We start from the raw sequence: 15,286 nt of genomic DNA, 5'->3' as shown, positions 1-15,286 counted from the left end.
ATATTATCTTGACCCAAGAACTACAATATGAAGAGGAAGCAGGACCTGACTACCCTCCAGGGACCTCTTCTTTGAACTGTTTTACGACCTTTTCTGTGAACTGTTTACGACCTTTTCTTTTAACTGTTCTGTAACCAAAGGCGATGGCTGTTTACGACCCCCTTCCTTAAAAACAGCTGTTGGGTACAGTGTCTACGCGTCTCTCCTCAATTGAGCCAAATTTAATTCGGTCTCAGTTTAATTCCTTGCTTCTCGTCTTGTATAATAGATGTCATCAGTGTTTGAACCTGACAACCGTTAATGCATGAAGTGTACTTGTGTAGTTATTTCCCCATATTTCTGCACAGTAACTCAGATATGGTAACACGAGCGAGCAGTAGAGAATATGGACTGAGTTGAAGGTGAAGATAACATTTTCAGAAGGAAACGTTGGCCAGGAAAGGTGACACATTTACCCGGGAGATCAGCCGCTGGCCGTTCTTCAGCCATGTGTAAAGGGGTTTGGGTTTCCCACTGGCACGACACTCCCAGTCCAAATTCTCCTCTATGGCCAAGGCCGTGTCCTTCATGGTCTGAATCCACTGAGGCTTGGCTGAGGGAACACAAACATGAGGCACACATTTGGACAAGTCTCTGTTATATCGCCACGTTTGACAACAGCTCAAATAAGAGCAATAAAAAAAGGACCCATTCCCATGTCATTTTTGTCCATGTTAGCTCTAACATGGTTCAAATTTGCCAGGAAATTTCCACGGACACAATAAGAGCAACTCATTCAGTCCTTTCCAATTCACAGAGCGCAATTTTGTTCCGTCTTCCAAATTTAAACGTATGCGGCGCAAAAATAAAGCTGCAATAACTGGCGTAAAATTAAACCCAGCAGGGCTTATTACTGAGAAGATGGCAGTGTCTGTTCTGACTTGTTTTAGTACCGTCATTACATCACCAAATTATAATTCTTAACTTTCTCTCAGTCAGGCACAATTACAAAAGCAGCACAACCATTACACAACAATTAGCCTCATTTTTATATATCTGGCTTTTTCTAATAATCTTTTTAACTAGAAAAAAAAAAAGCCCATCTCTGTATTACACGGTTCTACTGTACACTCTAATGAGACCCAGTATAAGAGCTGATGATGCCTTTACAAAGATGATAATGCTCAGTGTTTGGTGTGATTTAACATGTGTATTGAATGGAAGCAAATCCTGTATTCCTAATTTTCACTTGGTTAAAATTAGGACCAATACATGTTTATAACTGTAGTTAATAAGTATACAGTTCATATCTGTTTGTATGATACAATGATATTTTACAATCCCTGTTTGTAGGTATTTAAAAAAAAAAATGGTGAAGGTAATGTTAAGTAACCACACCTCATGACACTTGTTTACACCAAAAAGGAGTTGAAAGAAGCAAAGCTCTTCTTAAAAAGCATACTCCTTTCCGTTAGTGTTCAATAGTTTAACTTCCCGTGTTTAAACATTACTATTTTCTAATAAGGAAAGAAAATAATCAATGATGTGTACCAATAAATAGCTTACTTGCAGGGATAATAGAAATGGGAAATCAAATCTAAAAAAATAAGTAAAAACATATTAAATAAATAAGGAAATATATTATAAATATATATAGACTTAGACTTCCTTTTTATTGTCATTCAAATTTGAACTTAACAGCACAGATAAGAACGAAATTTCGTTACATAAGCTCATGGTAGTGCAGGATAAAAAAGCAATAAGGTGCATATATAAATAATAAATATATATAAATAATATATAAATATATATATAAAATAAATAAATATATATACATTTAAATAAATAAATAAATAGATGACTGTACAGATAAATATATTGCACTTTTTCACATGCGTCCACGTTTATGGATGTATGTTATATTGTCTTATTTATTCCAGCGAGTTAATCCATTTTGGGGGGAGTTGAGGGGATAATTTAATTTAATTATGATGCGTTCAAGAGTCTTACGGCCTGAGGGAAGAAGCTGTTACAGAACCTGGAGGTTCTGCTACGGAGGCTGCGGAACCTCTTTCTAAAGTATAATATATATATATATATATATATATATCATATATTACGTATCTATTAATTTTGTCTTTTGGTTCTTCCCATCTGGGATCGCACGTTGGATTTTTGATTTTTTATATTAGATACTCTATTTGACACAATCCACTGATTTACCCGCCCGGGGGTCTGGGACCAGCACTGGCAATCTCCTGCAGCTGGGTGTTGGGTTCCTAGCCAGAAATTAAACCTGTGCTGTCTGCACGAGAGGCATTGGCATAAAGCATTACACCCCCAGGGCAAACAGAAAATAAAATAAACCAAAAGAATAAGTCAAACTAAATAAAGTGATGGAAGTGTATTTCTTCATGGAAAAGCATACATGTGGTTAGCTAATTGCTGTTGTTGTCAAAAACAATACTTTTAAAAATTAGTTTTATACATTTGGTATTTTATTTAAGTCAAGTGAGACTTAGTGGTAAAAAAATGTTAGCTTTTTAAAAAAAAAAAAAAGTATTATTTTTTTTGCCCACCATTCACAATCCTTATGTGAGACAAGAACACATGTTTTCTCTTTACTGTGCGTTTTAAGTAGTAAAAAAAAATACTGCTAGCAAGAGACGGTTAAAATTGTAGATAATTTAGAATAATTTATTCTGCCTATAAACCCCTCTAAAAATATACCAACAAATCCAAAAATCTCACTGCACACCTCTATAGTAGACCTTAGGTCATCGCTATGAAGACACAGCAAGATGCTTGTTTCATCCCAGCATTATTTTATAAGCGAAGAGCACAACAAGAGCTAAAATTCCAACGCAGTAATTGTAGGTGACTGTTTTGCTATCTTTGTATTTTGTATTTCTTGTTCAGCACTTAGCACTATTGCTACACAATCTGCTTAGCACCCCACTTCAAAAACTTGTAACTCATCCTCTGTATATTCAGGCTCAAAAATAGAATTTAATTTGTCCCAAAGTAGTCATCGTTGGCTCTCACAAAGTCTGCCATGATTAGTGGTAGTTGTGGAAATAGCGTTTGTTTCTATGAGCAATGTGAAATAAATGCACCCAGGAAAGAAGTTTTCGATGTTTTCATGTTATTATAAATATGCATGTCGTTTGTTTTTAGATTTTTTTTTTTGGAGGAATTTATAGGTAAAGTTAAAAAGTTAAAGTTCCACTGATAGTCACACACACACGAGGTGTGGTGAAGTTACCCTCTGCATTTGACCCCTCCTCTCCCCTTGTTCCAGACGCCTCTTACGATCATTTTTTTTTTTTACTATCTTGACTGCACTGGAAAAAAACATATGTGTGTTCTTGTCTCACGTAGGTATTGTGGATGATACCCAACATTTAAAAAAAAGGGCTGTTCCCATTTAAAGAGTGTCACCATATTGCAGTGGTTAACTTTATGGCACCTCAATATGTTAGGAAGTTATTTTAGAGAAGATGATAAACAGGAGGTTTATTGATGGCAATAGTGTTGGAACATTACCAATATTTTGGTCCCAGTGCTAAAATTATTTTGGTACTTTTCGGCACTTTTTGGTACTTTTCTAAATAAAGGGGACCACAAAAAAATTGCATTATTGGCTTTATTTTAACAAAAAATCTTAGGGTACATTAAACATATGTTTATTATTGCAGTTAAGTCCTTAAATAAAGTAGTGAACATATAAGACAACTTGTCTTTTAGTAGTAAGTAAACAAACAAAGGCCCCTAATTAGTCTACTGACGTATGCAGTAACATTTTGTGTCATTCATCATTCTATTATTTTGTCAACATTATTAAGGACACGTGGTAGAAAATGAATTATTAATCTACTTGTTCATTTACTGTTAATATCTGCTTACTTTCTCTTTTAACACGTTCTATCTACACTTCTGTTAAAATGTAATAATCACTTATTCTTCTGTTGTTTGATACTTCACATTAGTTTTGGATGATACCACAAATTTGAGTATCAATCTGATACCAAGTCGTTACAGGATCATACATTGGTCATATTCAAAGTCCTCATGTGTCCAGAGACATATTTATTGAGTTTATAAACATAATATACATTTAAAAAAACGAAAGAAGATGTTGTGATGCCAAAAAATATCGACGTAATCATAGTAGTATCGACTACATATGTGCCTGTACTTGATATCATTATGTTAGGTGTAGATCCACCCATGGCGTTTGTTTACATTTTGACGCCGGTGAGCTACGGTGTGTAGTGAAACATGTTTAGCTATTCGTCGTCCTGCAGGGATGATACTTGTAAGAAACACACTTTATTTGTCGCCATGGAGACCAGGATTAGTGATTTAGAAGTCGCTAAAACAGTGCCGACGGCGGATGGACGTTAGCCACTAGCTAGCTAGCCATGTTTTAAAGCACCTCTTCCTGAGGGCGTTTCAGTGTTATAACTTCACCTTTATTGTTAGTTTTTAAGCCAAAATGCGTCCGTTCTCACTTTTCTGTCTACACACTGTGTCTGCTTGTAAGTACTCTGTGTGTGTGTGTGCCGCCGAACATGCTTCTCTGCTCGTAAAACCAGCAATGACACGACGTGACTTCGACGCGGGCACTGGGGGGTGCGGGGCCGGTACGTTTCAGAGAGGGTATCGTACCGAAAATGATTCATTAGTATCGCGGTATCAGTGACGTGCAGTCAGGGGAGGCAGGTGAGGCGGGGCCTCACGTGCCATCATGGAAAGAAAAAAAAAAATGTAATTGTTATATGTATCCAGTGATTATACTATAAAGTTATTTTCCATTTAACTTCACCAGTTTTAGATTATTTTTATTCAAAATCGCTAAATTTTCACATTTGCCGTTCAAATACTGAGAAGAGACTTGCGGTGATCAGCAGCCAGTTGAGCCTCACCATGGATTGCACAATGACTCGGCTAACTGCTGGCCTGCTGTGCAGTGAGACCGTATTGCTATATGAATTATATTATACATTTCCATAGTTTAGTTAGCAGAGGTATATAATGTACAGTGTATTTTGTCAACAACTGTATGTGTGTAACGTATTTCTTGTGCTGAGCAATCATAAAACGGCTGCAAAAGACGCACTGTGTGAGGCTCGCAGTAATCCCGCCTCCTGGTGGTAGAGGGCGCTAGTGATCCCAGAGATCATTCATGCGACTACTCGGCTGCAGAAGAAGTGACAACAAGCAGCAACAGTTAGCAGCGATCGTTTATTTTTTCCTCTTGCCTGCACTTTTAACACGGAGGATTACATATCTAAAATAAAACAGTTTTCTAAACTGGACTTTCAATCGAAGCAGGAGGTAATAATTAAAGGATCATCTCCATCGAGACAGAGAGACTTTTAAAACTGAAGAAAGATAAGGAAGACTTCTATAAACAAGTTATCGATGCTTTTGTTCAAAAGGAGCTGCGCATGGACTTCATTTATAAGTAAAGGTAAGACCATAATAACTTTTTTTTATTAAATGTGCTTTTTTGTGTGCTACAGTTTGTATGTGTAAAGTTAAAGTTAAGTTAAAGTACCAATGATTGTCACACACACACTGCATTTGACCCATCCCCTTGCTCACCCCCTGGGAGGTGAGGGGAGCAGTGGGCAGCAGCGGCGCCGCGCCCAGGAATAATTTTTGGTGATTTAACCCCCAATTCCAACCCTTGATGCTGAGTGCCAAGCAGGGAAAAATGCTGGTATGAGCTTTTAAACATAACCTGTTAACTGCTGCCAATCAAATGGTGAATAAGATACTCTTTAGGGTTCATATGTTTGTAAATCTGACTGTGATGAAGTCAGTGCCTCACCAGCCATCAACCTCACCGCACGTCACTGCGCGGTACTATACTAAAACCCTAGATGGGAACCGTTTTTAGTTTTTGCAAAAGTAATCAATATCAATGGGAACAATATCAACTGCTTTGATAATAGATATTTTAGGTAACATGAACTTAACATACCATAGAAAGCCAGTCGCCCAGTGGCTTTGTTCTTGCCCATCTTATTCTCTGCCACACATTCATATCCTCCCGTATCCTCCTGCTGGAAGCTGGGGATTTCCAGCACGGCGTTGGCATACTTCATTTTGACTTTACTCGGGAATGGAACTCCATTCGCCCTTTTCCAGGTGATTTCTGGGACGGGACTGTCAGGAGAAATTCTCATTTAAGTTCCTCAGAAGGTTTGAGATTGTTGCTCAGGATAGGCTTGATATGAGTGTCTATTAGCTTTGCAATAAAGTGCTCGACGGAACTGAGAATCCATCAACAAAATAAACCTGATTCACATCACAGGTTTTCAGAGCAGTCAAGGTTTAAAATGCTATATTCTTCAGTAACGTTTCTCTATCCAGTAGTCCCAGCTCATCTGATGGCAATAGATTGAAAACGTGCTTAAAGGAATCCAGCTTACTTCCCGAGAGCGAAACACTCCAGTGTAACTGTTGATCCTTTTGCAGCGGGTACATTTTCCGGGAAATTAACTTCTATTTTCGGTTCATACTCGCCCATCACTCCTACAAAAGAGAAAGCATGAGATCTCATTCTTCCATTATTCGGGACTTACAAGCAATGTGGGTTGCATTAAAGGCTGGACACTGCCACAAACACGTGTAAACATTCTCTCATTAGTGACCACAAGGCACAAATAACAAAAGTGAAATGCTAACAAGGAATAATGTCATCCTCAACTGGACTGGATATTGCAGGGGTGTCCAAACTTTTTTCCACTGAGGGCCGCACACAGAAAAATCAAAGCATGCGAGGGGCATTTTGATATTTTTCATTTTCAAACCAGAACAATATATATGGATTTTTTATTTTTATTTTACTTTTAGGGCTCCCGGGGACCATAAAGGGTCTCAGTCATTAAAATGTTAAAAATAAGTCAAATTATTTTATTTATTTATTTAACGCTTACAATAAATCAACTTCAGGTTGATATAAAGTACAAAAAAAAAAAAAGCCTTCTGTCAAAGACAACTTTTTTTTTAATTTTTATAGTAAAACTGAAATATGCAGTATTTAGTCATTAGAGCCCTAAAACAGTGTTTTTCAACCTTTTTTGAGCCAAAGCACATGTTTTGCGTTGAAAAAAATCCAGAGGCACACCACCAGCAGATATCATTAAAAAACGAAACTCAGTTGACAGTAAAAAGATGTTGTCGCAAATGTTGGATATGACTTTAAACCATAACCAAGCATGCATCAGTATAGCTCTTGTCTCAAAGTAGGTGTACTGTCACGACCTGTAACATCACACCGTGACTTATTTGGAGTTTTTTGCTGTTTTCCTGTGTGTAGTGTTTTAGTTCTTGTCTTGCGCTCTTATTTTGGTGGCTTTTCCTCTTTTTTTTTGTATTTTCCTGTAGCAGTTTCATGTCTTCCTTTGAGCGATATTTCCTGCATCTACTTTGTTTTTATCCTTCTTTGTGGGGACATTGTCGATTGTTCCCCAGTAAGTCTTTGCTGTCGTCCAGCATTCTGTTTTTGTTTACTTTGTAGTCAGTTCAGTTTTAGTTTCGTTCTGCACAGCCTTTTCTCAGTTTCAATACCTTTTCTTAGGGACACTTACCTTTTGTTTATTTTTTGTTTAAGCATTAGATACCTTTTTACCTGCACACTGCCTCCCGCTGTTTCCCACATCTACAAAGCCACCTACTGATATGGAAGAGTAATACACAGTTACTCTGCCGAGCTCTAGACAGCACCGACACTCAAAATCAATACATAATTTGCAGACTCTAATTTCTGATTTGCAAAAAATATTTTTTACCCCATATAGGTGAAATTAGATAATCTCCCACGGCACACCAGACTGTATCTCACGGCACACTATTGTGCCGCGGCACATTGGTTGAAAAACACTGCCCTAAAAGATCAATAATGCAGGACACCATTGATATTAATTCATTATTATTTTTGAGTATTCACAGAGAAAAGATAAATAAAATCCCACTAAATATTGTTGGGATCCAAAAGGTCCCCCCACCCATAAAGTGATACATTTGCATTAGTTTTTTTGTTGTTGTCTTTTTTACTTTCAACACTTAAGTTACAGGATCAACTTCAGATATATCTGTCCATTTTACGTTTGAACAATTATTCTGTTTGTTTTTTGCTCTTTTGTCAATTAAAACATTGATGTATTTTTATGGCCACCACACAATATATGCAATATTTTCCACATAAAACATTTTAAAGTGAAATATTTGAAGTAATTGGAGCCTTGAATAGGTCAATAAGTCATTATAACATTGCTTTTTTTTAAATTATTTATTCTTTTGGGGCGGTATAGCTCGGTTGGTAGAGTGGCCATGCCAGCAACTTGAGGGTTGCAGGTTCGATCCCCGCTTCTACCATCCTAGTCACTGCCGTTGTGTCCTTGGGCAAGACACTTTACCCACCTGCTCCCAGTGCCACCCACACTGGTTTAAAAATGTAAATTAGATATTGGGTTTCACTATGTAAAGCGCTTTGAGTCACTTGAGAAAAGCGCTATATAAATATAATTCACTTCACACTTTTGAGCAATGGCAAAAAAGAAAGAAAAAAGAAAAAGAAAAAAAAAACAGCCAGCTTTGCGTCAACGTTGCAACTTTTTCTAGTTAGATTTCACCTCATCCCATTTTTTTTTAAATGTTTTTATTTTTTATTTTTGCAATAGCATTTCCAGAATGTGTGGCGGGCCGGTAAACAATTAGCTGCGGGCCGCACTTTGGACACCCCTGGGATATTGTATGCCGGACAATGTGTCTATTTTAAACTTACAAAGGAATTGAAAGTTTAGCATGTTCGGTGCAACGAGTGGAAACTAACTCGTGGAACCACTGGAACACTCAACGTAATGGTCTAGTGATGTATGGCTTATGTTTAATTCATTTCAAAGCCAATCTTTACCAGCTATTTTTACCAAAGTGCACCCGCAAAGAATGCGGGCTGTAAATTCACCAGGGAGATCTTTTAAAGTAGGGTCAGTGAGCAAAGATGTGATTGGCGCCCATTGTTTTGTCTGGCCTACATGGACAAGCAACTATTCATTTTAAAACATTAGTGCTCAGTGACTCAAATAAAGTGCAGGACGACAGCAGGACGCAAAGCTCTCCTGCTAGTTTTTGGTGATAAAAAACCAGCCTTGAAGGAAAGACAAATAACAACCTCACACTGACAAAACCGATTGGCCACAACAGGACCTGTGAATTCCTACCGTCTGTCCTGAGGATGAGAGACGTGGGCGAGCTGTGAACCTTGCCCTTTGTGATGCTGTTCATCACGACACAGGTGTAGTTGCCCACGTCGGAGGGCTCCACCTTAGCAATGTAGAGGTTCCCTGTCTGCTGGGAGACGAAACGGCGATTGTCTTGCTGGACGAAGTACGGGTACTCGTTGAAGACCCATGCATATGTAAGATCTGCGACAGAAGGGGACAAAAATGTTAAAGTTAAGTCTTACCAATGACTATAAAAATGGGACCCATTACCTCCCTGATTGACACTCAGCATCAAGGGTTGGAATTGGGGGTTGAATCACCACAAATTATTCCCGGGCGTGGCCACCGCTGCTGCTCACTGCTCCCCTCACCTCCCAGGGGGTGGAACAAGGGGATGGGTCAAATGCAGAGGACACATTTCACCACACCTAACTTTAAGTCAAAAAAACAATGATTGTCACACACACACTCGGTGTGGTGAAATTTGTCCTCTGCTTTGACCCATCCTCTTGTTCACCCCCTGGGAGGTGAGGGGAGCAGTGAGCAGCAGCGGTGGCCGGGCCCGGGAATCATTTTTGGTGATTTAACCCCCAATTCCAACCCTTGATGCTGTGTGGTAATGGGTCCTATTTTTATATAGTCTTTGGTATGACTCGGCCAGGGTTTAAACTCACGACCCAGTGGTTCTTAACCTGGGTTCGATCGAACCCTAGGGGTTCGGTGAGTCGGCCTCAGGGGTTCGGCGGAGCCTCTGCCACGGAGGTCAAGACACACCCGACTCATCGTGTAAATAAAAACTTCTACCTCTCGGTGTATTATGAATACCCCTGAACAATGGTCCCTCTAATTTTCCATCTGATTGGCAGGTGTGTAATTTGTTGTGAGTTTATGCACTGTGTTGGTTTTGGTCTTTGAACAAGGTGATGTTCATGCACGGTTCATTTTGTGCACCAGTAAAAAAAACATACAACTTTGTCTTGAATTGGAAAACATTTTTAGTTTTTATTTTTCCACTAAAGAAGGGTTCGGTGAATGCGCATATGAAACTGGTGGGGTTCGGTACCTCCAACAAGGTTAAGAACCACTAGGCCACTGAGTCATGGTCAAATTCTTTGATGTTTTCTAACATTGGTTTTTACCTCCTGAGGAAGTGGGCGTTCCACAGAGCAACACCACTCCTTGTCCCTCCCGGACCGAGACTGCACTTCTGGTGTGGACTTTGAAATGATCCAAGTCTTGAGGTGGAAGAGAAGACAAAAAGGGAGAGAAATCAACACAAGGATCTGACAGACTGAGAGAGTGGAGCAAAGACTTTGAACAGCACAGTGACGAGTCCGTTCCGAAAGGGTTGTTGAGAAAATGGCTCTTCAGCCACGCGTGAGTAACACACAAAGAGTAGCGCAGGTAGAAACTAATGACTTGACTCAACTAAACCCTAAAACTGTTTTGTAACCAGGAACCAATGCAGAAGCTATGCTACACCGTGCTATGTAAGGCAGCGGTTCTCAAACATTCTTCCCCAAGTACAACCTCAGAAAACACTCAGCTCTCCAAGTGCCACCATAATGACCAACATTGAAATACAGTAGCGTAGTAGGCCCAAGTATTAATTTAAAGAAATGGCAGAGGTTTTATTTAACAAGTATAGTTCATATTTTTGGCCCCTGTAACATTACACACAGTTTGAAGACTAACACTGTTTGAATATTGGAAAATAAAACACTTAGCACTTAAATAAGTAATTATTTCGCGTACCAATAAATGGAGCTTGCGCGTACCACCCGTGTTTCTAAGAACGGCGTTATATAATAATGGCGTAAGTAACCTCGTTACTTTTACTAGCAAAGTTTAATCTATTTCATTACTTTTAGGTTTGTCACAACAGTGTTAGCGATAGCTTGATGTAATGCGGCACACTGCTTTTGATGTGGTTTTATGGCAACAACAAGACAGCGTCATAAGTGCAGCAAGTTCAGTGCAGGAAATATATTTTTACTAATGAAAGCAACAAGCAGCACCACACTAAAATTAACTTGATATCAAATAGGAGGAGGCAACCTCACACTGCGACACATACGCACACGTACCACTGTAGGAATAATGCACAACAAATAGAGATGTCGATAAATGCGTTAAAATGTAATATCAGAAATTATCGGTTATTTTTAATTTTTAAATTTTTTAATTTTTTTATTTAATCAACATAAAAAAACAAAAGATACACTTACAATTAGTGCACCAACCCAAAAAACCTCCCTCCCCTCATTCACACAAAAGGGTTGTTTCTTTCTGTTATTAATATTCTGGTTCCTACATTATATATCAATATATATCAATACAGTCTGCAAGGGATACAGTCCGTAAGCACACATGATTGTGCGTGCTGCTGGTCCACTAATAGTACTAACCTTTAACAGTTAATTTTACTCATTTTCATTAATTACTAGTTTCTATGTAACTGTTTTTATATTGTTTTACTTTCTTTTTTATTCAAGAAAATGTTTTTAATTTATTTATCTTATTTTATTATTATTTTTAAAAAGTACCTTATCTTCACCATACCTGGTTGTCCAAATTAGGCATAATAATGTGTTAATTCCACGACTGCATGTATCCGTTGATATCGGTATCGGTTGATATCGGTATCGGTAATTAAAGAGTTGGACAATATCGGAATATTGGATATCGGCAAAAAGCCATTATCGGACATCCCTAACAACAAATCAATGACTGAATGACAAACCTGCCATCCAAACAATACCCCGTTTTTATTTACAATAAGATATGACAGCCACACTGCAAAAACTGAAATCTAAGTAAGATTAAATATCTCAAATAAGGGTGATATTTGCTCATTTTCTGTCTGATAAGATAATTCTTCTCACTAAGCAGATTTTATGTTAGAGTGTTTTACGTTTGTACTTGTTTTAAGGGTTTTGGTCCGAAATTATCTCAGTAAGATATTACAGCTTGAATATCAACTGATGCAAAGCTGTGTCATTAACACTCAAAAGTACAAAACAATTTTTTTAAAGTAATAATGTCTTACTTCAAGCATGAAAAAAAGAAATCATGATGCCGAGCGCATATAATTATGTCAAGATAATGGCACTAGCATTTACTTATTTAAGAATATTTTTCAACATATTGAGCAAAAAGGTCAAATTTTTTTTCTACCAAGAAAAGTGCACTTGTTATTAATGAGAATATACTTATTTTAAAAAGGTATTTACGGGTTCATTGAGGTTAGCTAATTTTACTTGTTTTGGAAAGTCTTGAAAAGCCAAATTTTCTTGTTCTATTGGCAGATAATTTTGCTTAGTTCAAGTAAAATACTCCTAATTTTTTGTATTTTTTGTTCTTGTTTTTGAAAACTGCCTTTTTGCAGTGGACCAAAGCACATTCAATGTCTTTATTATCCAGAGGTAACACAATCTGGTGAAAAAATTCAAAAAGAGCTGGCGTCGGAGGCAACAAACTGCCACTGTTAACTGCTAAAACTAACAAACATAGCTCCGTTGAAACCTTCGATGATGTCACACATCACTAGGCAACAAGCCTTTTAAAAGCACATGCACGCAAACTTTGTTTTCATATTGACGTCTCTCAACTGCATATGCCAGATATAATTTTAATTTAAAAAAATACTTTCCCTAGTAATTAAATTACATATATTACAGAATAATTCCGTGAGTAATTCAATTACTTTGTTGGTCAAGTAACAAGTAACGGTAACACTTTAGTATGGGGAACATATTCACCATTAATTAGTTGCTTATTAAAGTAACAACGACTTAATTTAGAGTTATTTGGACACTAAGGGAACATATAAAGGTTAGGATTAGGGTTACTAATAAGCAATAATTCTGAGGTTAATGAGGGAAGACTCTTAGTTAATGGCTTTCTGGTTGTATAATGAGGCCATGCAGAATAAGGCATTAATAAGTACTTAATAATGACTGATTAAGAGCCAATGTGTTACTAATTTGCATGTTAATCAGTAAATGATAAATGGGTTATACTTGTATAGCGCTTTTCTACCTTCAAGGTACTCAAAGCGCTTTGACACTCTTTCCATATTCACCCATTCACACACTGATGGCGGGAGCTGCCATGCAAGGCCCTAACCACGACCCATCAGGAGCAAGGGTGAAGTGTCTTGTTCAAGGACACAACGGACGTGACGAGGTTGGTACAAGGTGGGTATTGAACCAGGAACCCTCAGGTTGCTGGCACGGCCACTCTCCCAACTGCGCCACATCGCCCCCGCAACTAATTAATGGTGTTCCCCATACTAAAGTGTTACCCAAGTAACTATCATTAATTACTTTTTAAAAGTAATTTTCCAAACTCTGCATACCACGAGAGTAGGGGTGTCAAAGGGGCCGCATGAAGGAAAATCTGTGCACACTATTAAAATCATGGAATTAAAACAAAAAAATAAAGACAACTTCGGATTGTTTTCTTTGTCTTACTTTGGCCAAAAATAGAACAAACACATTCTGAAACTATTACAATAAAAATATAGAAAAACATACCAACAGTGGTAAAGTTTAGATCCATGAAGGAAAAAAGAAAGTGAATGAATGTTTATAACTGAATACATTTACATGTGCATAAAAAATGGTTTTCTTTTGTATTATTTTTTTAAATGAATTAAGTAACGTTTATGACAACCTTCTTCCAAAACACAATATAGAATGTGAGATATAACAGGATAAAGTACACATTTATCATTTGTTTTCAAAACTGCGAACCTAGTACATTTTATTTATAAAGCGCTTTTCACAGATACAATCACAAAGCGCTGTACAAAACATAGGTTTAACACCCTCCCCCTTCCACATCCCACCTCCCCGGATTGTAAATAACCAAATGTATTTCTAGTGTATATACTTGTTCTTATGCTATCTAAACTCGCTATGTTCTCTGCTCGCTGTACATATCCTACCAAGTCAGACCTACACTGTTTCAATGCCCATTTCTCTGATGATGCAATTGTTGATGACTGAAGTATGCTGTTATCAACCAAACCCTCCTCATCCCACCTCCCGGATTGTAACTAATTCAATGCATATACTCTGATGATTAACTTGTGTGATGACTGTATTATGCTGAAAGTATATATTTGTACCATGAATTGATTTACGTGGACCCTGACTTAAACAAGTTGAAAAACTTATTCGGGTGTTACCATTTAGTGGTCAATTGTACGGAATATGTACTGTACTGTGCAATCTACTAATAAAAGTTTCAATTAATCAATCAAAAGGTGAAGTAAAACAACGATTCAATTCAAAACAACAGGGGCAACATCATAGAAAGGATACAAAGTTGATTAAAAATGATAGTTACAAGTGTATAAATCCATCGTGTGCCTTGCAGAGCAGCCATTTCATCCTGGAACCCAATATTCATGTTTACATTGTTTTTTATGGAGAAAGCATTTGCTTCAGTTTACAAACTTTTCCGATTAACAAAACCTTTCAAAGATACAATTCGAAAATGGACAAAATAATCAGGGTTTTCTCAGTGGTGATTATTGTTTATAGATAATAAACTATTATACTCGACTTTACTATAATATATTGTATACTATACAATGCCACACACCCTGAACTATTTTACACTGTAAGGACAAAAGGGCCTGCAACACCATCATACCATACCATATTATACTATCCCTTTTACTACATTATACTCTATTATACAGTACAGCAATGACGTGCGGTCACTGGAGGCAGGTGAGGCCCCAGCCTCACCTGCCATCATGGAAAAAAAAAAAATGTAAAAAGAAAAACAATTAATTAAATTGTTATATGTATCCAGTGATTATACTATAAAGTTATTTTCCATTTAACTTCACCAGTTTTAGATTATTTTTATTCAAAATCGCTGAATTTTCACATTTGCTGTTCAAATACTGAGAAGAGACGGTGCGGTGATCAGCAGCCAGTTGAGGCACGTCACTGCCTTGTGCCTCAACATGGATTGCGGACTCGGCTAACTGCTGGCCTGCTGTGCAGTGAGACCGTATTGCTATATGAATTATATTATACATTTCCATA

General features: G+C 37.5%; 1 protein-coding gene across 1 annotated transcript in view; it reads right to left on the bottom strand.

Moving 5' to 3' along the window:
* cntn3a.2 (contactin 3a, tandem duplicate 2) overlaps window positions 1–15,286 on the bottom strand; it is a 220,099-nt gene that overhangs the window by 126,156 nt on the left and 78,657 nt on the right. Inside the window, exons 5-9 of the mRNA XM_061976496.1 lie at window positions 10,358–10,453; window positions 9,216–9,419; window positions 6,423–6,525; window positions 5,972–6,156; window positions 456–592 (exon numbers count right to left, since the gene is read on the bottom strand). Coding sequence (XP_061832480.1) covers window positions 456–592; window positions 5,972–6,156; window positions 6,423–6,525; window positions 9,216–9,419; window positions 10,358–10,453 — 725 coding nt within the window. The remainder of the gene's footprint in view (window positions 1–455; window positions 593–5,971; window positions 6,157–6,422; window positions 6,526–9,215; window positions 9,420–10,357; window positions 10,454–15,286) is intronic.

The sequence above is a fragment of the Nerophis lumbriciformis genome, linkage group LG01 (assembly GCF_033978685.3).
Source record: "Nerophis lumbriciformis linkage group LG01, RoL_Nlum_v2.1, whole genome shotgun sequence".
NCBI lineage: Eukaryota > Metazoa > Chordata > Actinopteri > Syngnathiformes > Syngnathidae > Nerophis > Nerophis lumbriciformis.
Note: the sequence above shows the minus strand (reverse complement) of the source record. Positions and strands in the feature narration are given on the sequence as shown.